The 14,982-nt window shown below is 55.1% G+C and overlaps 1 protein-coding gene across 1 annotated transcript in view; it reads right to left on the bottom strand.

Annotated features, from left to right (window-relative positions):
* dally (division abnormally delayed protein) overlaps positions 1-14,698 on the bottom strand; it is a 116,012-nt gene extending 101,314 nt beyond the window's left edge. Inside the window, exon 1 of the mRNA XM_077657483.1 lies at positions 13,836-14,698. Within this exon, the coding sequence (XP_077513609.1) occupies positions 13,836-14,118 (283 nt within the window). The 5' untranslated portion in view covers positions 14,119-14,698. The remainder of the gene's footprint in view (positions 1-13,835) is intronic.
* Positions 14,699-14,982: the final 284 nt, after the last annotated feature.

The following is a 14,982-nucleotide window of genomic DNA, read 5'->3' as shown; positions in this document are numbered from 1 at the left end:
AGTGCGGGCATGTTTTATTCAATCCACGCTCACGATCGAGCACTTGATGTCGTGGCCACCTGACGGAGTACTGGCGTAAACTTCAATGTATCTCATGCACAAGAGAAGAGAAAAACAAGGGAAAGGAAAAGCAGGATATAGACAGCAACAAAGAAAAGGAATGAAAGTTGAGTTCGATTCGCAGCATGGAACGAGTGCATAATAAAAAAATTAAAAGCAAGAGAAACATTTTTTTCGTCTTTTTCTTCGAGCCCAATTAATATGCTTTCTCAAGAGGCGTTCCCTTCGCCACTGCCAGTAACTCTAGCTTATGCGTTAATCGCTCGTCGCGAAATTTCACAGCACCAAGACGGAGCAACTCGATCAAGCGCCGCAATTATACGGCGCCTCACAAAGCTGTAGCCGTAGCCGCGGTCAGGCGCGTATAGAGTGAGGATACGAAATCTGCGCCGGGCTTATTCGCCGCTGTAGGCGGAGATGAAAAAACGGTGCCAACATTTTCGCAACGCGTCGTGGCCACCCCTCGCGTATTCGTTAGCATCCGAAATTGTTTGCGCCCGCTGGAGCCCGACGCATTCGATATTCCGATATCTCGAGCACACATGCACGCGCACTCGTATGCTATGCGCGCTGGCGGACGCCCACGCAACTGCGCCGGCGAAAGGCGGCTCTCGCAGTGACCGACGACTGCGCGGCGCAGATCCGGCACCGGCGTGCTTCTACATCCACGCGTGGACTCAGCCCGCACAGATCGCATCACGGAGAACCCACGCGTCGTTACGGCGCTTTTCCCCGACCAGCGCGATCTCCGACGCCGATTCCAGGGCGCGCATTCGAACTGAGCCCCGCTCGGCTTTCCGCGGCGGCTGCCACGTGGAAGGCCGCTCCATCTGAGGTAAACAACTCCTTCGTTCGGCGATTATGACCTGTAGGAGAGGAAGAGACCGACTGGGAAGGAAGAAGACACGCGGAGACGACAGCTTTCCTTCCCCTGACGGGCGACCGCCGTCCCTCGACCTTGAAGCGATGTGGCCCTGAAGCGTAGACCGCGTGCAGTGAACGTGCTTGGCGCACACCGGTACCGTTTGAAAGCGCTGGTTCTATTAATCGGCTTGCACCGACACGTGGTCATGCTTGGAGGCAGTCTTCACGGACAGTGTCGCCCAAGCTGAAGTCAGGAAGCGTCAACAGTGGTAACAGCTGTTCCTTGACCGGCAAGAGCTGGTCCTGGTGACCGAAGCGTAATTTAAGGTACTAATCGTAACAGAAACGACTTGCAAACGTAGTCGCCTAAGTCTTACAAAAGCGTCAGTCCGTTTTTAAGGGAACGACACTCGCACTTTCCGCAAGATATGCGCACACCAGCCTATGTTAAGGCGAAAGCCTTACGTGACTGGTCAGCAATGGAACAGCACGTTGACCGCCGTCCAAGAAAAGTGGTACCACTACCACCAAAGACGTCATAAGCAAAGAAAAGATAAGAATTTCTGCCGAGGGTGGGAGGTATTAAACCAAGCACCTTCAGATTGGGAAGCGACCACACAACCCACCGACCATAAAAGCACGTTGCATCATGTCCAATAAAGGTGAACCCAGTGTACGCATTTCATTCCGACTGTATATGCTACGAGTACGCCTGCCATTATAAAGGACGGAAAAACAATATGCATTAAAAAATTAATGCTCTCGCCTTCACAGCCCGTAATTAGTATTAAGTGCGCCTACGTATTTTTATTTTTTTAGCGGAGTGATAACGTCACCCATTCCCAGTGGAACGCAGAAAGCTTCACGGCTATACACGACGACAGCGGCAAGAGGAACAGTGCCCCGCAAGCTGACACGGGACCTCTAGTTCAAATGCGAGACAAACGACTGAAATGGACGGCGAGGCGATGTCACGCATTTTCCATTCGAGCGCGATCCGCGGACGGGCCTGGTAGAAGGTCGTGCGCCGCTTGCGAGCGGTGTGTTTGCACTGAACTGCGATAGACGCTGCAGTGATGATGAGCACGTAGACAATGTCCCGCCAAGTGGCCTAGCCACAACTCATTTACTAAGCACTTGGGGAAGGTTGCAGCGACTTAAAGAAAGACTGTACCTCCATGTCGACCCCGAGCTTGGCAGCCCTTGCAATACGTCGTTGGCCGTTTTTGCTCACAACGCTGTTAGCTTCGTTGACTGGTACGGCAAGTTCTTGTCCAGGCTGTGTATACCCCCGTGCTTTGGGCGGTCGGGTGAGTCAAACAGCGCTGGGTCACAGTAACGGGACCACGAGGCCTCTGAGACGACTCCTTCCGATGCACAGAGCTGGTTTACCCACGCCCATCAAGATGGGCGTCACCTCGCTCTGAAATCCCCCTTCCCCAGCCTAAAGGCTACAATCCTTGAGATTCCTCCTGGCCGAGAGGAGTGTGTGCAATCAATCACTGGCTGAGATGAACGGGCGCCCGGTCTCACAATAAATAAATGCGCGGACGCAATAACCTTGGACGCAAAAGAGCAGCCATGCTTCATTTGACAGCGTGACACGAGCACACACTCACCCGCCCAGCCATATCGATCTTTTAAAATCGGGTAATGCTTTATTCTTCCCGAGTTCGTTAGGTTTTTGAGGACTGGAAAGGACGCAGAAACTGTGTTATTCACTTTTCGGAGGGCATCTCGAACGCGATGTAAGGGAAGAGGTGAAGAAGAGAGTGAACGAAGAAATAGAAAGAGGTGCCCTAGTGGAGGTGAAAACATTTACGCAATCATAGAGGGAGTGTTGGAGGGCCCTTACAACACGTGCACCCGAGAGAACTGCGAGGCGACCCTATCCGGCTGCTGCACCCTCGAGGCCCAAAGGGCATTAACGTGGCCGGCGGCAACCGCCAATCGGGTGCCTGACTAGGCATCCCTAGTGGAGGGCTTTACGAAAGATTTCGACCACCGGAACGAGGGACGTCCTGTGGGAGAAAAGCCGGGCAGTGACCTACACCACAGAACGACAGGTGGCCATGGAGGGAAAAAGGCGCGAAAGAACAAAGGAAACTCGCGGGGCAGAGCACGCTTTCCGCCCTGCTTGATCTCTTCGCCAAAGGCAGCGCCGATTAGGATGTAACCACCCTTGCGATGGTTACCTCCTCACCATCACTCACCGCAGCACCGACAGCACAGCATGCAAACTCGAGTGGTATACACGTTCCGGCCGTCATTCCGCGGTCACCGCTCTAAACGGATTAGAATGTTCAAGCAAACGTTCCAGAATCTCCCCCATCCTCCGTGAGCGTGCTCGGGCGCCGTAGCCTGGGAACGCCAAGTCCCCCCCCCCCTCTTTCTCCTTCCGCCGGCGTTTAGATGAGCGCGCGGACCTGACGGTCGCAGCCGGCGGAGAGAGATGCGGCGTTCCTGCGCGCCACTCCTTCGGCGGCGGCATGCACCGCCACTGGCGCACACCAGCTGAGGAGAGGGGCCGCCGGCGCAGTGTCGACGACCCCGGCGGCGCAGTGAGCGCCCGGCTCGCTCCCCCGGTCGCCGTCCACCGACAAGAAGACGCCTTCTCGGCGACGACGATTGGACCTCATCGCCCCCCGAATGGACGGCGATTAGTGGCCTCCTCGGCCGATGTGCACATCCGCCCAATCGCTGTGTTGGTGCGTTGCACGATTGCGCCGGCGTCATCGGATACGCTGAGAAGCGAAACTCCGCGCCCTGACGCGCGGTCGGTGAAGCCTCTCCCCGGGGCGTTCGTCCTGCCGTCACAACATGTGGGAAGTGCCGTTTCGTGCTCGCCAAGTGACAGCGCACGGCCGCAGAGCCCTGCCAGCGAAGCAGTCATCGGGATGAGCCGTTTTATCTTTCCTCGCCCAGGTGACGCGCGCTGTTTCGAGGATAGGGCACTTCGATTGCTGAGCAGCTACAGCGACCCTCTGCCAATGATAGGCAAACGACTGTGATGAGTGCGCCATATTTTCGCCCCAACGCGGCTGCATAAGGATCATTCTCTTGCTCATATGCAAATTAACCCTACACCGTCCACGTGTACTGCAGGGCAAGCAAGGACCACCGCGGCCAGATACAAATCTCTATCCATAGCTTCGTCATTACCATCAGCCTGACTACGACCACAGCAGGGCACAGTCTCCTTCCATGTCTCTCCAATTAACGCTGAGCTGCGTCGGCTGCGGCCACCCTGTCCCCGCAAAGTTGCTAATCTCATCCGCCCCCTGCTAAGCTTGCCTTCTCGTTATCCCGTCCGTTACACTTAAGGACCAGCGGTTATCTTGATTTCGCAATAGATGCTCTGCCCGAGCCCATTTATTCAGCTTGATTTTGACTAGGATGTTATTGCCCCGCGCTTGTTCCCTCACCGACTCTGCCTGCTTCCGGTCTCTCAACGTTACACCGATCATTTTTCTTTCCATAGCTCGCTGCGTTGTCCTTAACCTAAGCTGAACCCTTTTCGTTGGCCTCCGCGTTTCTGCCCCACAGGTGGGTACCGATAAGATACAGCTGTTATGTATTTAGTGTGTACTTAGGATTATTTAGGGTGAAATGCTTGGGAAATGAGTGTTTTGCCCCACCTTGAGTAAAGAGAAAATACCTTGTGCCATGGCACTCTTTGGCCACAGATGCCCTTGCGCCATACAAAGCTATCATCATCACGTTATATACTTTTCTCTTAGGGGATATTGGTAAACTGCCATTCCTTATCTAAGAATACCTGCCAGATGCGCTCCACCCCATTCTGATTCTTGTTTATCTCTCTCGTGATCAGGATCTGCGGTCACTGCCTGCCCTAAGTACCCGCATTCCCTCACCACTGCCAGCACCTCGCTGCCGCAGCTTACCGCGTTGTACTTAAAAAGAGGCTAATTTCACGGGAAACGGAGCTCGCGTAAGGTAGAAAAGCTCAACCAGCGTGTCGCCAACTCCCGCTGTTTTCACAAGCAAACTGCGTTGTCGCCAAAGCAGCTTTTGTCAGCGCTCCTCACTGAGGCTAAATTATACCGCCGCTGACCTCTCAAGTTCAGATTTATAAATCCGCTCTTCTGGGCACCAAATGACTCTTTCGCTGGCGCACAGACACCATGCATAAGAACGAACCATTAGTAAGAACGAGTACTGAATGGAGCTGTCTTTTAAAGACAGGGCTGCCATAGGGCCATCCGACGCGGCCATTAATTAGAAGGTGCTACATGGTAACCGCGCTGAGTGGGCAGCTATCCGGAATTGCCGCGTGCGCCTCTCCATCTCCCCTGGCGGCTGCTTCCGCCTCGCTCGCATCGCGGTTCCGAGCTGCACACACAACTGGGTGGCAGCAGCCTCGAGGATCTAAATGACGACTTGCCTCCGACGATGCGCACTCGCTCAACGGTACTAAGGCCTTGTAATAAACGACCGACAACCGCTCGATGCCAGTTGTTCCCGCTGAAGCGACAGTTGCGCGCCATTCGAGCACCTAACGGCGGAGAGAAACTTTTTCCTGCTTTGTTCTCGGCTTCGACAACCATGTATATCCACCTGCAGAGTGCGCACCACGAGCCATATTTCTTCTACCACACGAGACAGAAAGAGAAGCTTTTCATTGACGCCCAGATATATTTCCCCTTTTCTGGAGCGTTTAAAGCGACATGCAAGGTGTCCTCTGCTTGGGATACAAACGGAATCCAGCCGCACATATTAGCACGCTATTGCTGAAAAACGCAGTGCTGATTTCAGCGAGTCAGCGACATCCGTTTTGCGGGCCCTAGTCGGTGCGAGCCTTTCTTCCCGCTCTTTGCTAGCAATCCCCCACAGCTGACGTTAGGTCCACGCGTTTACATATGACGCAAAGACACAGCGGGTTATGTGCTTCGCCGTAGTAGAGGACTACGCATTAATTTCGGCCGCCTGCGGTATTCTTTGACTCGCAGTGAAATCTCAGTCCACGGACGTATTGCGAAAGTGTCTCCCTATCCACAGCTGAACACCGTCCAGCCCGGAATAACTTTGCACAGAAAATCGCGGCCAACTCATTTCCGTCCCGAGCGACCCATGTTCCCGTAATCCAAAGGGCCTGTGAAGTTAGCGCTCACAAGGAAAGCGGGGGGGGGGGGGGGGGGGGGTCAGAGCTAACGTTGTCACTTCCTGAGCGTCGGGGGAAATGGAAAGTCGAAGTGTTTCGTCTTTTATTTCCCCCTTTCATGCAGAAACAACGGCTTGCATATTTTGAGGCCACTAAATGGCCGACATCCCTGAGACCATTGTTCATTCAACAGGATGACCTTACACAACGCTTGATTTTCCGAGCCACGCTATGTAGCAGCAAACTGTAACGGAATTAACGAATTCACGCCCCCTACCCCGTAAGCGTTGCGAAACGCACTTCGCATCGCCTCACCTCTTCTTTTCCGAACAAAAAAAGTCATAACTCGCCAGCGCGGCGGATCGACGGATGGAGCCCGAAAGGAAACGCACGCCAGAGGGAATAACGAAAACAGCCGGCGCAAAGTGATCCGCAACTCTCTTTCGGTGGCGTAACTTCTGGTTCAGTTTAACCTCTTTTCCTCTTGCCTTCTTCTTGCTTCCGACGCGGAGCAGTGGCTGTCGTCTCTTTCCTGCCTTCTTCGTTTCATCCTCCTCCTCTGGCTGTCGCAGCGGCTGCTTCTTGATTATGCAACGGTTCTATGCATTATGCAACGCGGCAAGCGACAGGCCGTTTTTACCCCTTTTATCCCCCCCGGTATTTTTCTCGTTCCCCAACATTCGCGGTTCGGTGCGCTCTCCAGAACTCCCCGGGGTCACGTGCGAGCGCTGCGACAATGCTTCGATGGCCCAGATGTCCTCCCCCCCCCCTTCCCCCGCGGATTAATTCATCCCGCCGGTCCGTGGTTTTCTCTCTGTTACCGCTCGAGAGGAAACTAAGGGCATTGCGAAACAAAGACTTCGCTATTCCCCCCAGCTGTATCACGTTAATACATTTGATGGGTGAGCTGTAAAAGAAGTCGCGATGAAAAAGAAAAGCGGGAATCGCGCGTGCCGAAGCCCAAGAAGGCACTGAACTGATATTGCAAAAGATGCCGTCCACTCAGGTTTCACGACTAATGCGTCCGAGCAAGTTCGATAACTGACGGGGACCAATGCGACCGAGAATTCGGCGCCCAAACAGCGGCGCCGCGGGCACACATGCTCTTGGCTTTTATGTTTTAATTAACTCCCTTCGCTTGCTTTACATTCACGCCGTCGCCTCAGTGCCTACGTACTGGTTTCAATGAATATATCGCGGATTCAGAAAATTTCGAAAATCTTCGAAGTCATTCTACGTCTACTCGGTACCACACCATGAAGGCCATCGTTAACCTTCGGCTTTAGTGTGTAGCACTAAAAGCGCGCTGGTTGCACGTGTCACTATAGTCGAATACAACTCAAGAACGCAGCGGCTTTTCCCCGTCATAGCATCCCCTTCTTATGGCCCTGCTATAGCGTAACAACGCGGAAAGCGGCGCCACAATGGAGAGAGGGGTCTATCCCTGACCGCAGAGGGAAGGGGTCATCCTCTTTCGCCTACCACTAGCAGGGTCATGACAATAGGCAGACGCCATTGGCTAGAAGGGGGTCCGTTGATGGGAAAAAGCCGCTTCGTTTTGAGTTGTATCCGACTATAGCACGGCGAACGGCAAATGGTGCGCGAAGAACTGGTCATGTAGCAAGCCATGTCTCATAAGATATAAAGTCTCCACAACATGCTTCTTGCTAAATGGTGCCAAGTTCAGCGGCATGCGCTTTGCGCCCTACGACTTCCCTGCCAGCAGTAGGGCAGAGCTCACAGCAGCACTAACCACTTAGGTTCGTCGGCAGCCAACCACGTGTGACGTCAGCCTTTTATAATTAGGAAAAGTACACACACGCAAGCCTCCTGGAATGCAGGCGTCGGCGAACAGCTCCAGGGAGAACACGTCAGCCGCTCTTGCCGACACAGCGGTTGTCGCTACACCTGACCTCACCATTTAAAGGGGCCCTTCAACGACTTCGATGGTCGTAATATCTAGTCCAGCAGATCTGCAGAGGCGGTCTGTGTGAGTATTCGAGTCGAATTCAAAAGCTCTGCGGGGACCCTATTATGCAAATAAGTGTTAAAAACTGCTCCTCGCAACCAATTAGGGCGACATCTCACAGCGCGTTCTCAGCCGCCCCTACACCGATGATGTCAGTGGGCAATCTCGGCGAGCTTTCTCATTGGGCGTGCCCAGGTGGGGTGGGCGGGGCGCGGCCTGTTTATAATATATATATACACCCACACACCCCGATGTGATCGACCGCATTCGCACACGGCCGGTCACAGGAACAGGTTGCCATCATTGCATCGCACGAAACATCGTCCGTCCACTTTTTTCCTGGCCTCATAGATGGTTAATGACGGATTAGGAGCGGCCAAGTTACTTAGCCATAGGCATGTTACCGTTGCAGAAAGGCTGCGAGCAGATATTTGCTGCTTAATAATCACACACAAGGAAGCAAGTAAATATGACGCGGCGAAACAGAAAAGACGTACGGTAGCAAGTATGAAATTAAAGGGCCACAAGCTTCGTTTTGACGTTATGCTCATGACTGCGCCTGGCGTGAAGACGCGCGCGTATACCTTCATGACAGGTAACAGCGCGACCCGAACGACAGGACGAATGGCGGGCGCACAATGCGCACACTGCAGCTCATCTCACAACCACCGTCAAGGAGCCATCGTGCGGGATGTCGGCGAACTACTTCGCGACGCATAAGGGCGTCGAGGCGGGCGCACACAAGTGCGGCCGTGTTGTTCATCAGGGACAAGTCATCAAGTCGCGAACTGAGGCGGAACAGAACGTTAAGGGCGGCGGCGAGACAGGAAGGCAGCTTGTTCCGCGTACGCAGCTGCCCTGGCTCTGCGCGTTGCTTTCGGTTTAAAAAGGCAGCGCGAATCGTCGACGTGCCCCGCGTTAACGCGCACCGCCGTGCTTTGAAGCCTCCGCGAGTGAAAACGTGACGGCCATGTGTGTCGTTACGAAAACGTCAGCAGCGGCTCTAGCCTCTCTCCGGCATCTCTAGGCTTACGCTTGCAGGCTGCTCTAAAACGATCACGCAGTCGGTCTTCTGTGTAACCGCACACCGAAAAAAAAAAGCAGCAGTTTATTTCGACGTTTCGTGACTCTGTAAACCTTCGACTGAACTTTATTGTCAGTTCTTTTTAAATTTTTGATCGCACAGACAAACGATCGGGCTAGCTATAGCTATATACCAGACGACACGAAGTCGCTGAAGTTCGATCTCCCCCAAGTTCGCGCGGCGTTTCATTTCCGTTGCGGGCACACCGCCGCGTCACGAAGCGGAAATGCGACCGGAAGTAACCGGAGCCATCACGTGTGCGGGAGCACCGCTTTGCCGCCGCCACTGCGCCGATTGCTTCTACAAACGGTTTCCCGAAACATGCGCAAGAATATTTTTTTTCGTGCTTTCTTTCTTCGTTAACTGCGACCTCCGACGGCGGGAGTCGATAAAATATTCCATTTATTCCCAAATACGGTCACCTCTCGAGGGGTTAACATGAAAGAAGAAAAAAGAAAGACGCCGTTACTGGACCGGAACGGCTGCAGTTTTCGTTTTCAGTTTGTCGTCCACGAAACGAAAGTTTCACCTCTTTCGGATGCGCGAAAGGAAACATAACGCATACTGAATTGAGCACGAAAAGAGCGCGGTACGCGGAGGATCGTTATAAGCGTGGTTTTGGTTCCGGCGGATACTGGCAGCCATGTTTGAGAGATATGAGCCGTTTTTAAGCTTTTTATTAATCTCCTTTCTGCATTCGATCCTTTCCTTCCTGGACGGATAACAGCTAACCCTGGCTAGCCGTGAGTAGTAAAATTCGACTCTTGTCTTAATTTTAGCCACCCGTCGCTTGGTTATTTCCGCCCCTTTAAAACCTACTTTTCCTCCACTGTCCTTCGACCCCAATGCTTTGAATAAATCAGCTCTTTCTGCTGTCGAACGGCGTAGAGAACACTCCTGTCTCGTCACCTAGCTTACACAGTCTAGCTTTGCTCTTTCAAACTATGATGGCTGTGTGTGTGTGTGTGTGTGCGCGTGTGTGTTGGTGCAGCGAAGTAACCTCGTTATTACGAAACGCACTGTATAGCGAAGTAATGGATTCGCGCAGGGACCATACATTTCCATCTCAACACATGCGGGGAGTAATTCTTGCTTTTTTTTTTCCGAAGGCAAAACGTAACTGGCTGCTTCACGTACTCCTTGTAACTGGGCAGTTTTGAGCCGCAGATAATTTCAACGACTCCCCCATTTTGCACGGCGAAGGGCGAAATTAATATTCTTTCCGGGGGGACAGTAAACTGTTTCTAATTCCTTTTCTCCGGCATACGAAGTAAGCGAGGGTGTAGATGTCGCACCGAAACAGCGACCTCTTCAACGACGGACCCGGACACGCTGCTGTTCCGTCCCCTGCCAGGGAAACCGCTTCGGCAAGTGTTATTATTTGCAGCCGAAGTCATGCGCCGACATAACGAAACTATGGGTGTGCGACAAATATATACTTTCTGCGCGCCTTCCTGTTCGCTGTCCGCGGTCTTCGGTGCACAGAGCAAGATATGCGTGGTATGCACGAAAAGTGAAACGGCGGCAACGGGCCACACCAGACCGCGCTCTGGATGAAGTTGGGCAGGGGTCAAGTCTTGAAGAAAAATAAAAAATACAAAATCTCAGCTGCTCTCTCTCTCTGCCTTTTCCACTCAAAAAGCGCCCAGATAACGCAGTCAGGTGAATTCTTGTGCGATGATGTCGTTTGCACTTCGCTTACACAACAGTGAAAAACTCGCACCCGCTTGCTGTCTGAAGCAAAAGAAACTGCATTGTTCGCTGTTCTGCACCCGAGGAGGTGATCATTCCAATTAGCTACTGTCTTCCCCCGATGCACTTATCCGTTTCGTAGATGGGAATAAAATTCTCCCCTGACATTTGACAAGGTACGACAAACTACCGCCCTCTCTCAACAGCACACCTCGTCGTCAGCCGAAAGCAGCGCATTCCTCAACAAAACGATGCAGAAGAGCGATCTCCAGATGAGGCGAACACTCAACGGACGACACAGCAGCTATTGCGCAGTGAATACACTCGTTTGTGCTAGATAGCACAGCGTTGGCTCCAAGCGCTCGAGAGCTGCGAGTTTGGCTTGTATACCGCCTGACGAGGCAGATACGCGTGCACACCGGGACAGACTGTCTAGTCGACTTCTGGGGCGACCCAAGGAGTTGCGGTCATTCAACAGTATCTGTCCCTGGATTATTATTTTTCTTCCATCTTGAGTCGGAGCAGAGAGGAAAATGCGGACGCGGCAGTTGGAAATAGCCACGGACCTATTTAGAGCATGCATGAGATGATGGGCGCGCACTTTGTCTTTTTTTCTTAAAGAGCGCTGCCAATTCCTGCAAAAAAAAAAAAACAGTTCGGCGAGCGCTGAGAAACTAAATAAACCAATAAAAGAAACGAAAAGCGAAGAAAAAGACTAACCCCGCATAGCGAGACGTACAGGATTCCCACGTGGGCCTAGATTCACGGCACCACACATTGGCGGCCGGCAAAACTACGCGCGCGTATCGCATTGACTGTCGTCGTTTGAGATAAACTTGGATTAGACTTTCCCTGTATGGATCTGCACCGAACCCTGGCCAATCCCCCACCATGGGTATGTGCCATCATCATCTTTCAGGCAACAGCAACAACTCCACCCTCGGAACGAAAGTCAGTGAAGAATGCGGACGCAATGGATGGGCAGGTTGCTCGGAAGCGTGGCTGTAAACACGCCCTCATTTTTTTTTTATCCGTTTCTGCGTTCAATCATTGGTGCGCCGCCTCAGCTAAGAGCGGACGGGCCACACGACGGCAGTGAACTGGGTCAGGCGCTTCAGCGCACTCCGCTGTCGCCCGGTGTTGTTCCTACATGAGCTGCTCACTCGGGTCAGTGAGATCTCAGTTGACGCGACTATCACGGGCCCCCTCACATCGCACACTCGACGAACGCATCCCCTTCCCGCGTAGCCCACCCGAAGAACAGCGAACAAAACGACGCATACACGCAAATGAAGACAGCTGCCACCTTCAATCGAAATGTTCCAAGCGGAAAACAACAGCGATTCCCTTTTTTTTAGGCTAGCAAATAGGCGTCACAGACAGGCGCCGACACCAAAAACTACAACACCACCTCAGCGCCATTCCGGACTCTCCAGAGAGAGCTGTCACCACTCGCACGCAACCGAGACTGCAGCGATAAATCGACAGCGCCTTTCCCGCCGAACACCTCTGGGTCGTAACACTGCGGCGCAGTCAGTTCGCACGCAAACAAGCGGATTGCCCTCCTCAGCAACCGAGCTCTCTGGCGTGCAATCCGCGGGAAATAGCCTCCAATCCCCCTTCCCCCCCATGCATCCACCTTGCAGCGAGAAATTTCAATTTTCTGCCGTGAGAACACAAACGCCAGCTGGGTGCTCGGCGCCTGCTCTCGTCGCCAGAATGAGGACTGTTTTATTACGCGTCTTCCCAGCGATCATATCCAAGCAGCCCCGGGAGAAACGCTTCAGAGAGTGCAGGAGGCAAGAATTCGGTTTCTCCCGCAAACACCGCGCAACTGCATTGAAACGAAGTTTCGGATCTAAGGAGAACCCCTTTAATGAAGTGTTCTCGCTGGCAACCGCACCAACGCAATACTCTAGCCTGCGGTACATCAACTTCTCCGGCTCGCAGCACAAGAACAGCGGTCGCTCGGTGACAGCGAACCATGCGCACGTGTCGGGGATCGGTTTTCAACACGGCGCAACCGAACGATGCTCGTCTCGGCAACGCCTGTCCGCCCACCGCAGCCCTTCGGACGTCGCCCGGACAAAACGGAGCGCCAGCGATCCGCTCGCAAAGGCGCGATGCGGGAGCCGTGCGCGCTGCAATTGTCAGCGAATATTTCAATCCGCGGCCGGTTCAAAGTCCACCGCGTGACGCGACGATCACGAAAACACGACTGCTGTTGCCGGCTACCGGATCTCTCCCCCTCTCTCGCCACGGGGGCCGGCCGAGCAAGGCAAGACACGCTCGGGCCGGCGAGCGTCCCGTTTTGCCATGCCCACGCTGGCAACTCAACGCCTGCGCGGTTTCTTTCGAGGCCGACTGCAGGCTGCCCATACCGCGCAGCTCCCCGGGCCGTACTGCACCGGGATCCGCGGGCGACACAGAGGAGCGTTCCTCCATCCGCGGCACCTTTCACGAAGGACACAGAAGACTTCCGCGAAAATGGGAATAGGAGGGGGCGCGCGTATACCTGGCTCAAAGACCTGGCCGCCCGCAGCGACTCTGCCGAAGGGCCGTGGGAATAAAGCCGTCCCGCGGTACGAGGCGCGAACTAAAAGCACGGGAGGGGAGGGAGGCAGCGGCCGGAACGCACTTGCGCGCACCGTCACACAAAAGGAAGCGGCCGTACCCCCCCTGCCGACCACCACACCGCCCCGGGAAGAAGCGGCGACCGGCACCCCCCGAACCCGCCCGGGGCAGGCAGCGCGGGCGACAAAAAAGAGAAAGCCCGCTCGTGCACATTCCTCGGCGGCAACCTCCAACGGCCGCCGCCTCCCGAAAAAAGCCGGCCCGCGGGATGGGAACGCAGGCGCGAAGTTGAAAGCGGCGCGGTTGCCGCCGGTGAGAAGCGTGCCACCGACCGACCGACCATATGGCCGAGCGCGCGCGATCAAACGCGCCACCGGCCGGCTCCTCGCAATCGGAGCGCGCAGTCACGGCACGAGAGAAGAAAATAACAATAGAAATAAACTAGCACACGCTGTGCGCGCGCGACTCACCGGATGTGGGCGAAGCGGCGAGCACCGGGGTCCACCTGTGGTCCCCGCCTCCGAGCGTCGACGATAGCAGGTCCCGCGCCGCGCTGCAGCCGTTGCCGTCGGACGTCGACGACGCCGCGCTGGGTTCAGCGGCGGAGCAGACGACCGCGGAAGAAACGGCGGCGAGCACGCCGCACGCGATCAGCGGCATTATTCCGATCGGGCGCGCCATCGCTGGACGCCGGCAGCTGGCGGTGATGATGAGCAGGTCCCGTTGTCGTGGCCGCACCGTCGGCGAGCACATCGTCTCGCGCACCGTCCACAACAAACACCGGCCGTCGCAGAATCCCAACACTACTGGCGTTGCTGCGAGAACGTCGCGACTGCTGAGGCGAACACTGCCTTCGAGCACGGAGAGACAGACTGCCGGCGAACCGGTTTAGGGGGCTCCCTCTCGGTGCCGGAGGTGAGGCATGCGGCGCCCTCCAACGGTCGCCGCGAGAGGGTTGCGGAGAAGCGCTCCTCCTCGTGGCAAGCGCGCGCGCTCTGGCCGGGTCAATATCCCGGAGGACGGCCGAATCCGGCCGGCCCGTTTCTTTCCGCCCTCCTCGCAACGTTTTTCGCGGCGTGCGAGTCGGAGACAGAGAGGGAGAGAGATGCAAGGAGCGCCGCAGCTGTTTCATTCATGCTTTCCAGCGCCGAAATTCGCCGGGCGTTTCTCCAGAAGTCGGCGCGCAATCCGCCGGTGACCCATACACGGAGCATGCGGGCCTCCCTTCTGCGACACCGCGTGCTCTCACCGTTTAATGTCGGGGTTGGGGTAGCAACGAAGGATGCGGTGAACTTCAGCGTCTGTCATGAAGACGAAGGCTGCTCGGCACAGTGGATGCGGCGCTCGTAGCGCGTACGCTCTTGCGTGGGACGATTAGCGCGGGCGCGGTCGGCGCTCGCTGGGAGGCGTGGGTGCGCCGCCGGCGCGAAGTGCGCTACGCCAGAGCGGAAACCGGGGCGGGATGTTGCGCGCTCGTCGCCGAAAGACTGAAAACGCGGCAGCGGTGGTGCAAGGACGCGTCCTTGTTTGGTCGCAGCTGTCGCGCATTAGATGCCCAATTCGGGCTGCCCCGTTAGCGACCCCGAGCGAACAGGTGTCGCCTGGTCAATCAGTCGG

This window comes from Amblyomma americanum, chromosome 3, assembly GCF_052857255.1.
Source record: "Amblyomma americanum isolate KBUSLIRL-KWMA chromosome 3, ASM5285725v1, whole genome shotgun sequence".
In the NCBI taxonomy this organism is placed as follows: Eukaryota; Metazoa; Arthropoda; class Arachnida; order Ixodida; family Ixodidae; genus Amblyomma; species Amblyomma americanum.
This window is presented reverse-complemented; position numbering and strand designations above follow the sequence as displayed.